The sequence below is a fragment of the Phacochoerus africanus genome, chromosome 3 (genome assembly GCF_016906955.1).
Source record: "Phacochoerus africanus isolate WHEZ1 chromosome 3, ROS_Pafr_v1, whole genome shotgun sequence".
In the NCBI taxonomy this organism is placed as follows: domain Eukaryota; kingdom Metazoa; phylum Chordata; class Mammalia; order Artiodactyla; family Suidae; genus Phacochoerus; species Phacochoerus africanus.
In genome coordinates this window covers 80609186-80627113 of record NC_062546.1, presented here as the reverse complement: position 1 = coordinate 80627113, position 17928 = coordinate 80609186, and the positions used below count along the sequence as shown (strand labels likewise).

Here is a 17928-nt window from a genome sequence, read left to right as displayed (position 1 = left end):
TCAGAAGCATCACACATTGAGAGAGAAAGAAGGGAAGCAGGCTAAACGAACCAAGATCAGTTCATATACTTGAAGACTGTCCATAAAAGTTATCCTAAAGACAGGGGAGAGGCAGAAAGGACGTACAAAGTGGCAATGGGGAGAATAAAGGATCATTCAACGGTCATTGTTTTTTATCTGTTATGGTGTCCGTGTCCCCAGGAATATGTAACATAAGCAGAAGGTCTGGGTCTGGTGGGAAAGCTTACAGCCCCAAAGGGATTGAGTGACTTCATAATTTCTCCAGGAGAAATTATGGGGAGAAATTAGGGGGAGAAACACCCCTAAAAGCTAGGACACAAATAACAGAGCCTTTTTTCAAGGCAGGCCGGGTGGGTGGCCGACAAGCCCCTGACTTGCGCACGTGTTAGACTCCTTGGTCCGTGTTTCAAGACGGGTCGGGTGGGTGACAGAGCCTTTTTTAAGAAACACAAGGTAGGCGTTCCCATCATGGCTCAGCGGAAAAGAATCTGACTAGCATCCATGAGGACACAGGTTTGATCCCTGGCCTCGCTCATTGGGTTTAGGATCCGGCTTTGCCATGCTGTGGTGTAGCAGGTTGCAGATGGGACCTGGATCTGGTGTTGCTGTGGCTGTGGTGTAGGACAACCCCTGGGCTGGGAACTTCCATATGCCGAGATGCACCCCTAAAAAAGACAAAAATAAATAATTAAAAAAAATTAAAATTAAAAAAAAAAAGGAACACAGAGTAATAGACTGGGAGGGAACTTGAAGAGAGAGGACAAGAGGTGACACTGCAGCTGATCTTTCTTTCTTTAGGGCCACACTCACGGCACAGGGAGGTTCCCAGGGTAGGTGTCAAATTGGAGCTGTAGCTGCCGGCTACATCCGCATCCACAGCAACACCAGATCCAAGACTGTCTGCGACCTCCCCCACAGCCCACGACAATGCTGGATCCTTAACCCACTGAGAGGCCAGGGATTGATTTGAACCCGCATCCTCAGGATATACTAGTCAGGTTTGTTTCTGCTGAGCGACAACGAAAACTTCTGCAGCTGGTTTTTTTTTTTTTTTTTTTTTTTTGCAAAGGGAAGGGATAGGTGTGGTTGTTACTCATGTGTTCACCTTTAAAATCTCGGACACTTAAAACAGCTCCTTTGAGCTGAATTAAGTGGCTCACAGAACCAAGAGATGAGTTCAGTACCTACACGTTCCCACAGGAGCCACTTGCAGGGTGATCTCATGCCCAAATGAATTCCTGATTCTGGGGCAAGATGGGGGTATTTCCATTTTAATCAGGGCCTTGAAATCCTTCAACAAGAGTCACTTAATTTCTAACAGCGCAGAGGCTTTTACAGAGCAATCTGGTAGGAGCAGAGTGTAAGATCCTCAGTGGTCCCGGGGGTGCAAAGGCTTGCCAAGAAAGTAGGCCTAATTTGCAGAACTGGAGGAGGTGGGAACTTGTGGGTCAGAATGAAGAAATACGGTTCAATTCCTGTTCACCTGGTTGTGTTTTCTTTTGCTTGGAGCGCTTACAGTACTTGTAGGACAGAAATGCCACACCACAGACTGCAAGAAGCAGAAGAGCAAAGAGTACATACAGCGCCGTCTGGGCCTCTGTGGTACCCAGTGTTAGCCCCAGGAACTGAACGTCCTCCTGGCTCATGGGGCTGATGGTGGGCTCAGCACCTAGGGAGAGGACAAGAAAGGGTGGTGAGTGCACCAGTACGGACACAGTTATCAGATCGCCTTTCACCTAGATCTAGCCCAAACCAGATCCTTGCATAGAGAAGCTACCAAGGTACCCAAGGTGTGGGTGTGGCTGAGGTAACAGTGTGCATCGTTTTCACTGAGTTAGCAGCAGCCGAGTGAAGTCATGTAGTTTTAGCTTTTAACCGTCTCTGTCAGTGATTAGAGCAGAATCTAAACTGGATAGTGGTGTCTTCATTGTGTAGTAACTTAGGCTTTTTCAGTCATTCAGCAAATATTGGGCATCATACATTGTGCCACGCACAGAATTCTTAAGGTCACTGTATGTGATCCTTGCACCGGCCCAGCACTTAACCTAGCTTCTTGCCTAAGCTTGCACAGCAAGCTAGTGGGAGGGCTGCACAAGAACCTAAACCTGCTGTTCCCAGACCAGGGCCTAGTTTCTACATGTAACTTGGACCCTAAATTCTTTGTTCTATCCTCAGAATGTCTGGAGCCTTCAAAGTTCATAAATATTGGTTCAGTGACTGAAGGGGATGGACAGACAGAGATGAGGGTAATAAACTAAAGAAAACCGGTTGAGAAAGGCCCCTTCACTCCTCACCCTCTGCCTTTGCCCCCCACCCCACCCCTCCCCCGAGCCACATCTCACCTTCTTGCTGGAGACAAGGGTGTGGCCCTGCCGCAGGGTCAGGGAAGCCGTTGCACCGGACTATGGAAGCGTAGAACTTGGCCGAGGCTTTGGGGATCCTTGGCAGAGAAGTGTCAGTGTAGTTTACAAAATGCAGACCAAACCTCTCTGCAAAGCCTGTGGCCCACTCAAAGTTGTCCATCAGAGCCCAAACCGTGTATCCTCGAAGGTCCACCTTGTCTTGCACAGCTGCCCAAAGACAGAGGCCCTGCGTGAGCTTCCCTTATCTTCTAAGATCCCTTTCCACCAGGCCGACTGAGGCCGTGGCTGCCCACAGCCCTCCCACAGTGACCACTTGCAGGGCAAGGGGAGCTTTTCTCGGCTCTTTGAGAGAATATGTGGGAATTGTTAGCGGGTCCTCTGTGGGTGTTTCTGCAGAACTTTCTGCATTTTTCTAGAAAAGGCTTAGCTCAGAATGAGCGTCAGGAACATGGGCTGACTAATCCTACTGGGACTTCCATGATCCTGTCTTCACATCGTGGGATGTTGGTCTTGGTGGCTGCCTTAGAGTGTTAGTGCTCTCCCCTGTAGAAAAGAAATGGCTCCTGGAAAAGATTTTAGCTGGAACAAGATTTTCTGATCTAATGGTGCCTCTTTGCTGCCCCATTGCTCACTTTCTTTTACTCAGCATTTCTTACTGTTTCCTGTCAGAGTCCCATCCCAAGTTGTTCTGCTGAGCTAAGGGTCTCAACTTTCTGCTTGGGGAACAAAAGACCCCATGGACAACCCCTCCAGCCCATTCCTCCTGGCCCTGCCCAAACTCTCCTCAGGAGGGCACTGCTGTTCAGGAACGTGGACACCAGGGTAGCAAGCAGAGCCAAGGACAGGGCAGGAACCTGGTCTAGCTGTATCAGGCAACTGAGTTTGCATGCTTGGGCAGGAACCTGGTCTAGCTGTATCAGGCAACTGAGTTTGCATGCTTGGGCTTAAATCCAGGAAGGAAAAATCCCAGCGTGCAACCCCAAAGAAAGGTTTAAACTCAGCAGGAGCTGGAAGCCTCATCTTTCTCACCTGGGGGCTGGTGGAAGCAGTACCACCCTGACTCCATGTTCGCAGATGTTTCCGTCCATGCAATGTGCCCACTGGAGGAAGGGGTGAGCCTGTCCTACCTTTGAGTGCCTCGTTGAGGTAACTGCGGAGATAGTAGATCCTTGCAGTGTCATTGAGGTCTGATTCTTCTCGTTGGGACACCCCGTTCTCCGTTACATAAATCGGGGGGTTGTTGTACTCCTCCTTTAACCAGTTCAGGATCCTCCGGAAGCCAAAAGGTGTCATCTTCAGCCAGGAGGAGCCAGAGTCTGGCCAAGATCGATCTGCAATTGAGGCCACTCCCCTACAAGTTCAAACACTAAGGATTAGGTCTTCATTTGTAAATCCCAACAGGCCCTCTGCAGGAAACATCAAGCAGGATTTATATGAGGAAAAACCTCAGATTTCTGTCTAGACTTGAGGGTCAAAACTAAACCCAGAGGAGCCAAATTGCCTTGAATTTTTCTCTTTTCACTAGTTCTGGTGGCACTGCTCAAGGCTGGGGTCACTTTGGACCGCCTCCCCAAACTCTCTGTGTAGCTTTCCGCCTGCACAGAGGAATGGTCCCACTCATGGACCTGACCCTCCATGGCTCTCTGTTAAGAGACCGCACCTCACACTGGATGTGAAAGGGCTATATGTGTGGGTGTCGCTCACCACAGGTTCCCATAGGATGTGAGTGTTAGGTCTTCAGAGGCTGGGTTCCCTTGAGAAACCTGCATCTAGTCAGTGCCACACAGAGGCCACATGTACAGGTTCAGGCATCAGTATTTGGGCTGCTGTCTGTGTGGTGCTGGGGCAGATAGGCTGGGGCCTGCTTCTGCTGCCCAAGACCCTGCCTCTCTCTCTGGCGATGGGCAAGGAGAGGGCGTCATCTTGTGCCAAAGGAGTGTCACTGGTGGGGACCTGGGGGGGGGGGCGGGGGGGGAGGCACAGAACCTGGAATGTCTTGAGAGTCATGCATATCAAAGAAGGACCAGCCATTTAGATATTTAACATCCAAATCCTTCAGGGAAAACTGTAGTTTTGTCAGTAGCTGGATTTATCTTGCTCAGCTGAACTGAATGTGGGGCATTTCATGAGCTGGAGCACAGGTGCCTGGACCCATGAGGCAGCAAGAGTCAAGTGGGTGCTTGAACGGGGCCCATAGGGGAGTGTTCTCGGCCCTGCTTGGCAGGCCTGACTCTGGTGGTTGCAGGACGCAGTGGTGTTGTCTGCACTTGTTTTCAAAGAAAGAACCTGGACAGAGTCACACGTACTGATGCGGAAGGATGCTTGTCAGAAAAGGAACAAACAGTGTGTATACATATAATCCTGTATTTTTCCATTAAAAGTCAACATATATTTATATAAATGTATAACTATATACTATATAAACTACATATAATATATAAAAAGGGAGGCACTATACCCCCGAACACACAAACACTTCTGAAATGCCACAGGAATTTCCTCCTCTGCTTTCCAATGTTTCTACTGTGAACATATATTTTTTTGCAATACAGAAATAATAGTTTAACTTTTATCTTCAATAGAAAAAAAAAAGATACTAGTTATTTTGACAAATTTAGAAAAAAAATACAAGAATATTATTTAAAATTTTTTCTTTCATGGCCACACCTGTGGCACATGGAAGTTCCCTGGCCAGCAATCAAATCCAAGCCATAGCTGCAACCTACTCCGGATCCTTAACCTGTGCTGCACCACAGTGAGAATTCCTTAAACTTTTTTTTTTCTTTCCTTTTTAGGTCCTCTGGCATATGGAAGTTCCCAGGCCAGGAATCGAATCGGAGTTACTGCTGCCGGCCTACACCACAGCCACAGCAATGCCAGATTCAAGCTTCATTTGTGACCTACGCCATAGCTCATGGCAGCACCAGATCCCTGATCCAATGAGGGAGACCAGGAATCGAACACGCATCCTCATGGATATAAGTCAGATTGTTTCAGCTGCACCACAACAGAAACTCCTTAAATGTTTTGTAAAACTCGAAGTGTGTCTGCCTTAATGGAAAGGACCTGGGAAATCCTAGCCTGGAGTGCTATCTGACTGATAGAGGTATCTCAGGAGACAGGGCTCATTTTGCAAACTCCAGGGTACACAGCATCAGGAGCTGGTTTTCCGAGGCTATACAGGCCTCCAAGGAAAAGGAAAGGGGCAGTTTACTGTCTTTTCCAAAAATCGCTCCAGGTGCTCTTACCTGTCTGCATCAAAGGAGGAGATGGAAGAGTCAGAGTCGAAATTGTAGGCCAGGACAGTGGTGTAGTGATTGAACCCAAAAAAGTCATAGGTGCCATTGATCCTCCTCTTCTCACTCTCTGTGAACTCGGGCAGCCTAGGTGGAAGGAACCATTAAGGGTGTGGGGCTTTGGAAGAGAATGTCCTGGGGCAGGGTCGGTGCAGGACGCTATACTCCAGTAGCTAGAGGTGACTACAGGGCAGCTAGCTGGTCAGGACCAAGGATAGACCCTGCTTCTGCTGCTAAAAGCACCAGAGCCTCCTTCTACCAGACCACAGACCTCGCTTCCCTCTGCTGTTAACAAGACCCTCTCTCTTCCTGCTGGAAATTTTTACTGTGGTTTGTTAAGGTGTGCCTCTTTTCTCCAAAGTCCATCCTTATTAGTAGGGGAAATTCTTTTACACAATAAATTGACTGAAATTTTGAGATCTGGACTCTTCTGCTCATGTGGGATCGCTGCACTTTCTTTTTAAACATCGGGTGGACCATTCTCCACGTCTCCTTAGTGAGACTTTTCTCCTGATTAACATGCACATGTGTGTGCAGCACTTCCAGGTTCTTCTCAGCCAAGTGCTGTCTGACTACATGGTGCAAATTGAGAGTTGCCTAGAGAAAGCCCTTCCTAGGCGCCTGGCACTTCATCCTGACCTTTCTGCTACTGTTCACTGGGGGATTAACCTTCCTTCCCGGGAGGCTGGGAAACACTGGGACAAAACTAAGGCCCAGCCCCCTCACATCCCTGCTCAGGAACCAGCAGTGGCTCCTCGGGTTCTGTGGCCTCCAGGCACTCTCCAGCATGTGGCTCTGACCCTCCCACAGCTGCTGGGCCAGTCTCCCCAGCTCCAGCTGCAGGTACCCACGCATTCCTGCCTCTGGGCCCGGGCTCACATCCACCCCCTGCCCCACTAGGATGGAAGGTCCTCTCCTCTCCAGAATGCTGGTCATGGTCAAGGCCCAGCTTAGCTGATGACCTGCCTTGCCCATGAAGTCAACTGGGTCTACCCAGCCTGCCCTCATCTCATCTGAACTCTCCTGGCATGTATCCTGCCAGGCCTGGCCCTGCCTGGGGACACAGTGATGCTCAGCAAGGTTACATCCATGGACTGAAGTGTTCACTCGCTTCTTGGAGTCGGGGGTTGACAGGTCACGCCTTGCGGCTCAGTGGGGCTTGCCCTAACCAGGCCAGCCCACGTGTGTTCTGTAAGGGCAGGAACAGATGATTTCATCCTCACAGCTGGGCTGCATAAGACTCAAAGGCTGTGTTAGGAAGCGTTGCCTTTTGAATTCCTTTTAGCCTCCCCTTCTTCTGGACACATGAGCAAGCTTGGAGCTTGTGGGTATAGTCCCAGGAGGCCAGGTTACTGCCTGCCCTTCCCTTCCCCACACCTCTAATCCCAGCTGGATGGCCCTGAAACCGAGCATGGGCTCTGCAGTCGGGCAGCCTGCTTCCACATCCCAGCTCCATCACCTAAGCGCTGGCTGATCTTGCCCTGATCTATGTGCTTCAGCTCGCGCATCCTTAATTAGGAGAAGTGCCAGTGGAAGACGGATGAATGTTAGCTGTTGCTGACGTGGCCATCACTTCCTTGACAGGAGGTAGGATGACTCTGGTGCAAACCCTTGCCGCCTGGTGGCCACATGACAAAAAGCACCCGGATAGACAACAAGTCACTCATTGCTTCCCACAAGGACTCCTAGGGTGATGAGATAGGATGGCTGGGCAGGGGGGAATTTGTCGTGGGAGTGAGGTAATGGGTTTCTAAGAAGTGAGGGCCCTAGAGATGGATTTCCTGGCCATTCTGAAGAGTAATAACAATAAAAAAGCAACTGCCTTCTGTCTCAACAGCCTGTCAGAGCAGTGCCAGGTCCTGAGCTAAGAGCTTCACATACACACTCATGCTGAATCTTCCCAGCAAGCAAGGAAGCTCAGAGCAATAGTAACTTGCCCAAGTCCCGCCTCTCTGACCCCAAGAGCCACACTCTGGGTACTCTGCCATCCACCCAGGAGCCTCAGTTGGGCACCACACAGGCTGCTTCCTCCCGACCCTCTCACGGCTGAGGGTGTGGCGCCACGACCTACCGAGACTTGTTGAGGCCTGCGGCCAAGCTCCTGTCCCGGATCCGTGTCTTCATCACCTCGGGGTAATCTCCATTCTTGAAAATAGGATTCGAGAACCATCCTCCCATAAACTGTGGGTGGGGTTAGAGGGACAGTCAGGCTTGGCCTTAAGAGGCTCCTCCAGGAGACAGCAGCCTCCTTGCTCAGGAGTCACCGACCCCAGGACCCCTTCTCCCCAACCCAGGCTTAACGTCGCAGCACTTCTGTGGCTGTTCCCCTGTTGCCGCTTAAATGCCCGCGGGTCTTTTCGCTCTGCTGGGAGCCCACTGTGGGAGGGCCGTGTTCTCAACCACTGCAGCTTGAGGGACATGAACAGAACCAAGCCCGGGCCCTGTGCTTGATAGTGCTGCCTGGAAGCCTGGAGGAGGGTCCCGCAGAAGAGGGGGAATCCAAGCCTCCAGGACCTGATGCCCTCTCTTACCACAGAGCAGGTCCTCCCCTGCCTTCACACTCAGGGCCCACCAGAACCTTCTGGGGAGGGCAGAGGGGCAAGACTCCTTGACTGCCCAGGTAGAAGATGATTCTTCACGGGCTCCGGATTCGCCAGGTCTAAGGCGGGGAGCTTTCCAGTCAGTTTTTCTTGAATGATGTCTAGGCCATCCTTACCCTTAGTGGGTACAGGTGGCACCCAAGTGCTGTGATGTTCTGGCCCTGACAGGCTTCTCCGTCTCCCCACATCCACCGCTCACCTGCTGGCCGCTGCCTGAAAGGTGGGGTGAGGGCTGCCTTCCATTCGCAGTCAGAGATGAGGCTTGGAACACACTTGCTCTGGTAAAAGAGGCTGCAGTGCACTCTGGGCTAAGAAATTGTTTCTCTCTGTGGCGTCTGATTTTACTAGGGGATGTGTGTACCAGAGTCCTGGGCTGCAGTATCACAGTTCGCCAGCAAGCTGTGATAATGACACTATGGCCTAACCTTTCGTGAGGTTTGTTTTGATTTCAGACAGGGAATTATTGCTCTGATTCACCAGTCTGTGAGTCTGAAATGAAGGAATGGATTAATTTTGCTCCAAGGCTTTGCCCCCAGCTGGCGAGCAACGAGGGATCTTAAGCTTTTGTTTGCCCTTATTAATTTGACCCCTTTGTCAAGTTCCCTTGTGAAGAATTTGGGAAACCAAGGCCACTGGTGTCCTTTGAGAATAACACAATCTGTGGGCTCCTCCTCAGAGCCACAAGTGGGGACCAGTCTGGAGAGAAAGACCCCTGCCTTTCATTCTTGACCCCGAGATACCAGAGAGGGTGACTTCCAACCCCTCAGAGACACTAGCAGGCTCCAGGGAAAAGCTATGCCACAAAGAGTGCTGGTTTTCCTTTCTCTCTCCTCTTTCAGGGACCCAGACTGAAATAAGGGTGAGCCATGTTGTTGGCACCTGCTTACCTCTGTCTCTTCTTCCTAGGAGCAAAATGCCATGACCAACAGTTACATGCCCTTAACATTAAACAATGGAATTAGAAATTAGGGTCTCTGTTGGGTGTCAAAGAACCTAAAGCTCCCTATTTAAGGAATCAAGCAGAGAAAATAAAATTAGATGGTGACACCTGGAGGTGAAATGACACTGCAGCCCAACTCTCTGAAGCTACTATTGTCAAACTACAGACTGAAGAGATAGAATTCTCTTATTTAGCTTCAGACCAATGTTGCATCCAGTAAGAACTACATGTATAATAACCTTTTAAGACTTTAAAGAAAACTCAACCCCAATGAACTTTCATCATAGCAAACCTATGAGGTAGTTAGGTCACCTCCCTTTCAAAGATGAGAAGACTACGGTACAAAAGCATTACAGGATATCCCCAAGTTCACAAAATCAGGTAATAACAAAACAGCACCTAAATCCTAAATCCTTCCCTTGCAATCTCATTGTACCTCATTTTGATTATGATGCAAGGGGGAAAAGAGCAAGAGTAAAAACAGTGCCCAGATGCAAAGCAGACCTGAACGTATCTCCTGGCTGCCTCCACATCCTCCTGGTTGGAAGGGTCTCTAGGCTCAGCCCAGTCGCTGTTGATGGTGATAGAAATCACGCCACCTTGACTGGCGCGGTACACATCATTGTACAGGTGCCAGGCCTCAGCATGAGCCTTTATTAGGTTGTGGCCAGCAATGTAGGGGGCAGTGCCAGGCCTAGAGGAGATTCCTAGAAACATACACAAGATGTCGGTGAAGAATGAGTGTGGCCAAGAATATCACTTTCTTCCCATGAATGGACTCCGCATATTTGGGAGAAGGACTGTAGATTTGGGCTTAAGGAAGACTGGAATCCTAATCCCAACTCCACTTCTGACTAGCTGGCTGTGTAACTTTGGGTGAATAATCCAGACTTTCAGCAATTAAAAGAGTTCTTGTGAGACAAAAATGAAGACGTGTGTGCAAATCGCCCAGTCTTATAGTGTCTGGCAAAGACAAGGCACTTGATAGATGTTGGTTTCTGTACCCCTCACCCAAAGAGCAGCTCATCTGTCCCAGGCCAAGTACCCAGAAGAGTGTGGGCCTCAGAAGGTGACATGCTGGCACTTCTCGGGCACCCACAGTGAAGGTAAGTATCAGAGAGTGCAGCTGATGCAAGCAGCTGACAACAGAGATTCCTTGAGACCAAATGTTATGAGAGAGGCTGCCTCTCATTTGCTGAAGGAACAGAATACCAAAGCGCCAATCAAGGACCAGCGGGAGATACGTCTGGTAACGAGTCAAAACAGATCTCCCCATGGCTCTTTACAGCTTTTACTCATAATCCCAAGGGATCACGTACATCAATACAAATTTATTCTCTAAGGCTCAGAACCAGAGAAAAGGAAAATTCAAGGGTTCTCAGGGGAGGAGTACAGGTCCACAGGCCTTTATTCAAAATGCTCAGGGTCTGATGTATTTTGGAATTAAAAGGTTTTTAGTCTTAGAAAAGTAATAAGTTGCATATACCGTATTTACACGTTGCCCAGCAGGGCCCAGGACAACTCTCCGTAATTAAGGAGACCAGTATGTCTGTAGCAGAACTTTTGAATGTTCACACTAAGACGGATGGCAACCTCACATTGGTTCCAGTCAGGTTAAGCCCAGGTCAGCCCAATCAAATACTGGGAACTTTTGCCTTCTGGAGTTGCAAAAACACTATGGATCTGTACAGTCTGATGAACTGTCCCTTCCTGTATTGATTAGCCTGCATCCTTGGTATCAGGGAACTTCCCATCTGAGGCAGCAGAAGCATAGAGACAAAAAGAAAATGAAACCATCTGGAGGTCTTGATATGGGAAGTTCATGTTCAGCAAAACTGGTATCAGAAGAGGAAACTTCTGCTGCCTCCTAAGTGGGAGGCAGGGATTCTGAAGCACTGCTTTGAGGTTTTTATGGCCACCTCCTCCAGGGCAACCTGGATTTCATATCTTGTTGGTGCTAAAACTGCCAGACTCCAAATTGCTGACATGTAGGCTTTGGGACCTTTACCTGGAGCAAATGTTCCATAGCCATAGCCTTGCTGAGCCACAACAAAGGGCTCATTCAGTGTGATCCAAAACTTCACCTTGTCCCCTAGCCTCTGGAAAAGTACATCTGCATACTCCTTAAACCGTTGCACAATGGTCTCATTCTCCCAGCCTCCAACATCCTGAAGTGCCTGGGGCAGGTCCCAGTGGTAAATGGTCACCTGTGAAAAAGCACAATCGGCATTTCCATCAGTGATGCTGTATGTGCCAGCATACTGCTACTGCTTACGCTGAGGACGAAGGACAAGACAAAAGAGCCTCACAGTTCCTTTGGCAGGATGGGGAGGGCAGCAGTGTTGAAGCATGGTAAATTCATACGTGTGGATCAGAGAAGCCTGGGTTTGGGTCCTAGCTCTGCCGTCTCCCACCTGCGTGACCCTGGGCTCAGGCACTAAGACTTCTATGTGACAGAAACATTGTGAGGCCGAAATCACATGGCAGAGGACGTGGAGAGTGGGGGACATCCTGCCAGCCCTTCAGGAAGCATTAGCTATGCTTGTAGTAGGGGTCAGAAATGCTAAGCATCAGAACCTCCTGGATAGACTGTACTGAGAGTCTGAGGCTCTGAGGGTTTCAGGAGGATGGAGGCACTTTGCTAGCAAAAGGGCCTCCCTGAGGACATCCAGTGTGTCTGCAGGTTCTTCCTGTGGAGCTGGGAACACTTTGCTGGAGAGGGGCCCCTCTGGCCATGTCCATGTGGTGGCCTCTCCTCTCCCGTGGTCTTCCCCTGGATGCTCCTGACACAGCCCATCTTGGCCACACTGGGGTCTCCACTGTCTTCAGTCTACACTGGGCCTTCCCACCATCGGCAGCTCAGACCCAGTCTCTCCCCCTTTGCCTGAAATGCCCTTCCCCTCCCACCCTCCCATCCACAGTCTCCTATGTCTTCTAGACCCACACCTCCTTGAAGATTTTTTTGGCCACATCACTTTCCCTTTTTTTTGGAGTGTCTCCATGCCATCAAGAGCTACGAAATCATTTAGCCCCGTGTTGTGTTCTTTCTGATGCTGTTCTGAATTGTTGTTTGTCATTAATCTCCCTGTCCACCCAGATCCTGGGGTCCTGCAAGCAGCCCCCAGCCACCTCCTCTCCATCACAGCCAGTACGCATGTTCCCCTTGATAAAACCTTCATGGCTGGTTTTCTCCTGCAGTGTTATCAGTGTGAGAAGTCCAAATTGGACTTTTATTTGAAAAAATATTTTCATTGGGGGTGGGAAGTGGTGGATGTAATGAAAGGAATATGCTTTCACTACAGTGAAATAATCTCCAACCACAGCAGAGCAAACAGGGTTTCACAGAATTTGTGCCCTGCAGCCCTTTATTATAAAGTTGCCCAGGGGAAAAGGAAAAGTGTTGGAATCTCAAATAAAATTTGATTGTTTTGGGGACAGTAAATTAAGCCCACAAGTGAGCTTCTGTATTATTATTTGTAGTAACTCAAAGCTTAAAAACCATACACTTTTGGGAGGAGGGGGCAAGCTGGCAGTGGTGTAGGACACAGAGCACACCTTTTCCATCCAGTACATCAAAAATACATCTACATGTGGAACAATTTTCATAGAACATCTACTGAATGCTGGCAGAAGATCACAGACTTCCAAAAAGGCAAGTAAATCTCCATGTAACTGGGTAGGACAAAAGGTCAAAGAAAAAGGAGAGAGAGAGAGAAAGCAATCAGGACCAGGCCACCCCCCTGGGAGGGAGCTGTGAAAGAGGAAAGGTTTCTGCACACCAGGAAGGCCTCTCACTGACAGACCAGCCAGGACAGAGAGGAAGCTTTGGAGCCTTGAGGCGATTGTAGCAACCACTTTGTGGAGGAAAAACAGGAAGAAGCCCTGCATAGGTGGTTGGTTGGTGCCACTGCCCAGTGCATGCCATCCTGAGATGTTGTCTGCTAAGGTGAGGGGTGCTGGGCTAAGGCTCAGGCTTCAAAGTCAGACCAGGGGAGAGGACTAGGTTGACTGCATGGAGACAACCTGAGGGGTCTATGGTGTGGTGTGCCATAACTGAGGTAATGCAGGAAGAAGCCTAGGCCCTCTAGAGATGCAGGGTGCCATTGTTGGGGAGCATGAAAGGGGAGGGGCAGGACCACCAGAGGTGCTTCTTTTTCCACGTGGGGGTTCTCAGGCCACAGGGCACCACTTGCATTAGCTCCAGGGGTTGTGCTAGCTACTGCTGACATCTCAGACTCCAGAGGTGGGAAGACACCACTGCCTCCACTGAGGGTCTCAGGAGTGGGTGTGGTCACTGCCCCTACCTTCCCAGGAGCGCCCACAACCCACCACTGCCAACACCCCAGAAGGCCCCTAAACCAGGCACTGATCCCTCCTCCCACCTTCCAGGAGCAAGCATTGCCTGTTGCTGCTACCAAGGGTTTCCCAACTGGGCCCAGACTTCTGCCCCCACATCCCTGAGAGTGTGCATGCAGCCTACCCCCACTACTGCTACAGAGGGGCCTGTAACTAGGCACCAGCCACTGCCCTCTGGTGTCAACCATTACCTCCTATCAAGGGATAAAGTACAGCATATGCTGAGCAGAGTTGGCAGGCATCCAAACTAAAAACAGCTCTCAGAGGAGACTGGGACAAGATGGCAGAGTAGAAGGGCTTAAGCTCACCTTCTCTCACTAAAACACCAAAATTACAACTAATCACTGAACAACCATCAATAAAATAGATTGGAAACTACCTGAAAAGATATCCTACACCCAAAGACAAAGAAGAAGCCACATTGAGATGGTAGGAGGGGTGCTTTCATGATACAAGCAATCCCATACTCACCAGGTGGGTGACCACGGACTGGTAAATAATTATATCACAGAGGCTCTCCCACAGGAGTAAGAGCTCTGAATGCCACATCAGGTTCCCCAGCCCAGGGGTCTAGCATTGGGAGGAGGATCCCCAAAGCATTTGGCTTTGAAGGCCAGTGGGGCATGTGGTCAGGAGCTCCACAGGGCTTGGGGAAACAGACTCCACTCTTTGAGGGTACACACAAGATTCCATGTGCCCTGGATCCCAGAGTGAAGCAGAGACTCCCTGAGAATCTGGGTTGGACCTACTTGAGGGTCTTGAATGGTATCCTGGGAAAGCAAGGGGCAGCTGTGGCTCATTGTGGGGGCAGGACATTGGAGGTAGAGGTCCGGGGAATATTCATTGACATGACTTCCCCTGCAGCCTACCATTTTGGAAAAATCTGTCACCACCCATTAGGGCTGAGAAGCCCCAGGCCAAACGACAAACAGGGTGGGAACCCAGCCTTGGCCTTCATCAAACAGAGTCCTTTTAGGCACACAGCTGCCTTTAATCACACCCAGAGTCAAAGCCCCACCCACCAGAGGGACAGGATTCAGCTCCACCTACTGACAAGACTCAGTGGGCAGGCACTAAGCCCTCCCATGAGGAAGTCTGTAACAAGCCCCTGTATCAATTGCCCCCATGAGGGGACAGACACCAGAAGCAAGAGAGGTTACAACTCTCTAGCCTGCAAAAAAGAGACTAGATTGAAAAGCTACAGAAAATGAAAAGGTGGAGAAATATAAGCCAGATGAAGGAGCTAGACAAAATCCCAGAAAAATAGCTAAATGAAGTGAAGATTAGCAGCCTCCATGAAAAAGATATTAGAATAATGATAGTAAAGATGATCCAAGATCTTGGAAAAAATTGGAGGCAAGGATTGATGAATGAGAAGAAACACTGAACAGAAAAAGAGAACATTTAAAGATTAAACAAGCAGAGATCCAAAATACAATAACCAAAATAAAAAATTCACTAGAGGAACCAATAGCAGTTTATAGGAGACAGAACAAATAAGTGAGGTGGAAGACAGACTGGTGGAAATCACTGATGTGGAAAAGAATAAAGAAAAAAATATGAAAAGAAATGACTGTCTAAGAGAACTCTGGGACACCCTTAAATGCATCAACATTCACATTATAGGGGTGCCAGAAGGTGAAGACAGAGAGAAAGGGCCAGATAAACTATTTGAAGAGATAATAGCCAAAAACTTGCCTAACGTGGGAAAGGAATCATTCACTTAACTCCAGGAAGCACAACAAATACCATATAAATTAAACTCAAGGAGGAACATCCTGAGACACATACTAATCAAGTTTACCAAAATTAAGACAAAGAGAAAATATTGAAAACAGGGAAAAGCAACAAATAACATACAAAGGAACCCCAATAAGGCTGTCAGCTGAATTTTCAGCAAAAGCTCTGAAAGCCAGAATGGAGTGGCATGATATACTTAAAAGTGATGAAAGGAAAAAAACCCTACAACCAAGTATGCCCTACCCAGCAAGACTCTCAGATTTGAAGGAGAAATCAAAAGCTTTACAGACAAGCAAAAGTTAAGAGAATTCAGCACCACCAAAACAGCTTTACAACAAATACTAAGGGAACTTCTCCAGATAGAAAAGAAAAGGCCACTACCAGAAGCAAGAAAATTACAAATGAGAAGGCTCACTAGTAAAAGCAAACATATAGTAAAGGTACGAGATCATCCACACACAAATATGATATCAAAACAAGCAACTGTGAGAAGAGGTGGGTACAAAGGCATGACACTGGAGATGCATTTGCAATTAAAAGGTCAGCAACTTAAAACAATCTTGTGTATATATAGACTCCTATATCAAAACCTCATGGTAACTGAAAACCCCAAACCAGCAATAGATACACACATAAATAAGAAAAAGCAATTCATACACAACTCTAAAGACAGTTATCAAACCACAAGAGAAGAGAACAAGAGAAGATGGGAAGAAAAAGAGACCAACAAAAACAAATCCAAAACAATGAACAAAATGGCAATATGAATTTATATATCAATAATTATCTTAGATGTAAATGGACTAAAGACTCCAAACAAAAGACATAGACTGGCTAAATGGATACAAAAACAAGACCCATGTATATGCCATCTACAAGAGACCCACTTCAGATCTAAGGACACATAACAACTGAAAGTGTGATGATGGAAGAAAATATTCCATGCAAATGGAAATCAAAAGAAAGCCAGAGTAGCAATACTCATGTCAGACAAAATAAATTTTAAAATAAAAAATATGAGCCAAAGAAGGTCATTACATAATGATGAAGGGATCAATCCAAGAAGATATAATAATTGTAACTATATTTGCTCCCAACATAGGAGCACCTCAATATATAAGACTACTGCTAACAGCTTTAAAAAGAGAAATTGACAATAACACAATAATAGTGGGGGGCTTTAACACCCCACTTACAGCAATGGACAGATCATCCAGATGCAAAATCAAAAGAAAACACAGGCCTTAAATGACGCATTAGACCAGATGGACTTAATAGATATTTATAAAATGTTCCATCCAAAAAGATCAGAATACACATTCTTCTCAAGCACACATGGAACATTCTCTAGGATAGATCACATTCTGGGCCACAAATAAAGCCTCAGAAAATTAAAAAAAAATTGAAATCATATCAAGCGTCTTTTCCAACCACAATACTATATGACTGGGAATCAACAACAAGAATAAACCTGCAAAAAAACACCAACATGTGGAGACTAAACAACATGGTACTAAACAACCAATGGATCACCTGAAGAAATCAAAGAGGAAATAAAAAAAGATACCAGAAGCAAATGACAACAGAACACAACAATTCAAAAACCTATGGGGTGCAGCAAAAGCAATTCTAAGAGGGAAGTTTATAGCAATATGAGCTCACTTCAGGAAACAAGAAAAATCTCAAACAACCTATTTTATACCTAAAGCAACTAGAGAAAGAAGAACAAACAAAATCCAAAGTTAGCAGAAGGAAAGAAATCAAAAAGATCAGAGCAGAAATAAATGAAATAGAAATGAAGAAAACAATAGAAAATATCAATGAAACTAAAAGCTGGTTCTTTGAAAAGATCAACAAAATTGAGAAACCTTTATCTAGACTCATCAAGAAAAAAAAGACAGAGGACCCAAAACAATAAAATTAGAAATGAAAACGGAGAAGTTACACCAGACATCACAGAAATACAAGGGATCATAAGAGACCACTATAAGCAACTATAGGCCAATAAAGCAGACAACCTAGAAGAAATGGACAAATTCTTAGAAAGATACAATCTTCCAGAGCTTCTTTGCCTTCCTGCTTTCCTCCCTTACAAGTATCCTATCCTAACAAATCTGTTTCTTGCCTATCACCTTGTCTCTCACTGAATTACTTCTTCATGGAGGAATAAAGAACCTGAGCCTTGCTGAGACCAGACACAGGTTGTTTCCATTGGCTTCCACTGCCCAAGGTTGAGACCAAGTCAGACAAAGCCGAATGCAGATGACTCAGCCAAGATCAGCAGAGCCAGGCCCAGATAAACTGACTGGAGGACTCAGAAATCATTGTTTTAAATCATTGGATTTAGATTCTCAACTGAGACAACCCTGTAATAAGAATGGCAGATTAACAGGGGAAAAAAATGAACAGAAGTTTAATAACACATATACCTATGGTAAACAAGTGAGAGACCCAGGAACACTGAGTAGCTCCCTGAAATGGTTCAAGACATGACCTTAAAAACCGTCTGCAGTGAAATACAAAAGAAGATGGTGGGTGAGGATGACAGGGGTGTAGGGAGCCAGTTATGGGCTTAAGATACTTATCAGACCCTTACCCCAAAATAATTCATG

General features: G+C 47.4%; 1 protein-coding gene across 1 annotated transcript in view; it reads right to left on the bottom strand.

The window, feature by feature from the left end:
• Positions 1 to 1309: 1309 nt before the first annotated feature.
• Positions 1310 to 17928, bottom strand: part of LOC125122986 (lactase-phlorizin hydrolase) — a 58534-nt gene continuing 41915 nt past the window's right edge. The window contains exons 11-17 of the mRNA XM_047772031.1: positions 11229 to 11427; positions 9725 to 9927; positions 7752 to 7861; positions 5633 to 5767; positions 3512 to 3735; positions 2364 to 2591; positions 1310 to 1690 (exon numbers count right to left, since the gene is read on the bottom strand). Coding sequence (XP_047627987.1) covers positions 1470 to 1690; positions 2364 to 2591; positions 3512 to 3735; positions 5633 to 5767; positions 7752 to 7861; positions 9725 to 9927; positions 11229 to 11427 — 1320 coding nt within the window. The 3' untranslated portion in view covers positions 1310 to 1469. The remainder of the gene's footprint in view (positions 1691 to 2363; positions 2592 to 3511; positions 3736 to 5632; positions 5768 to 7751; positions 7862 to 9724; positions 9928 to 11228; positions 11428 to 17928) is intronic.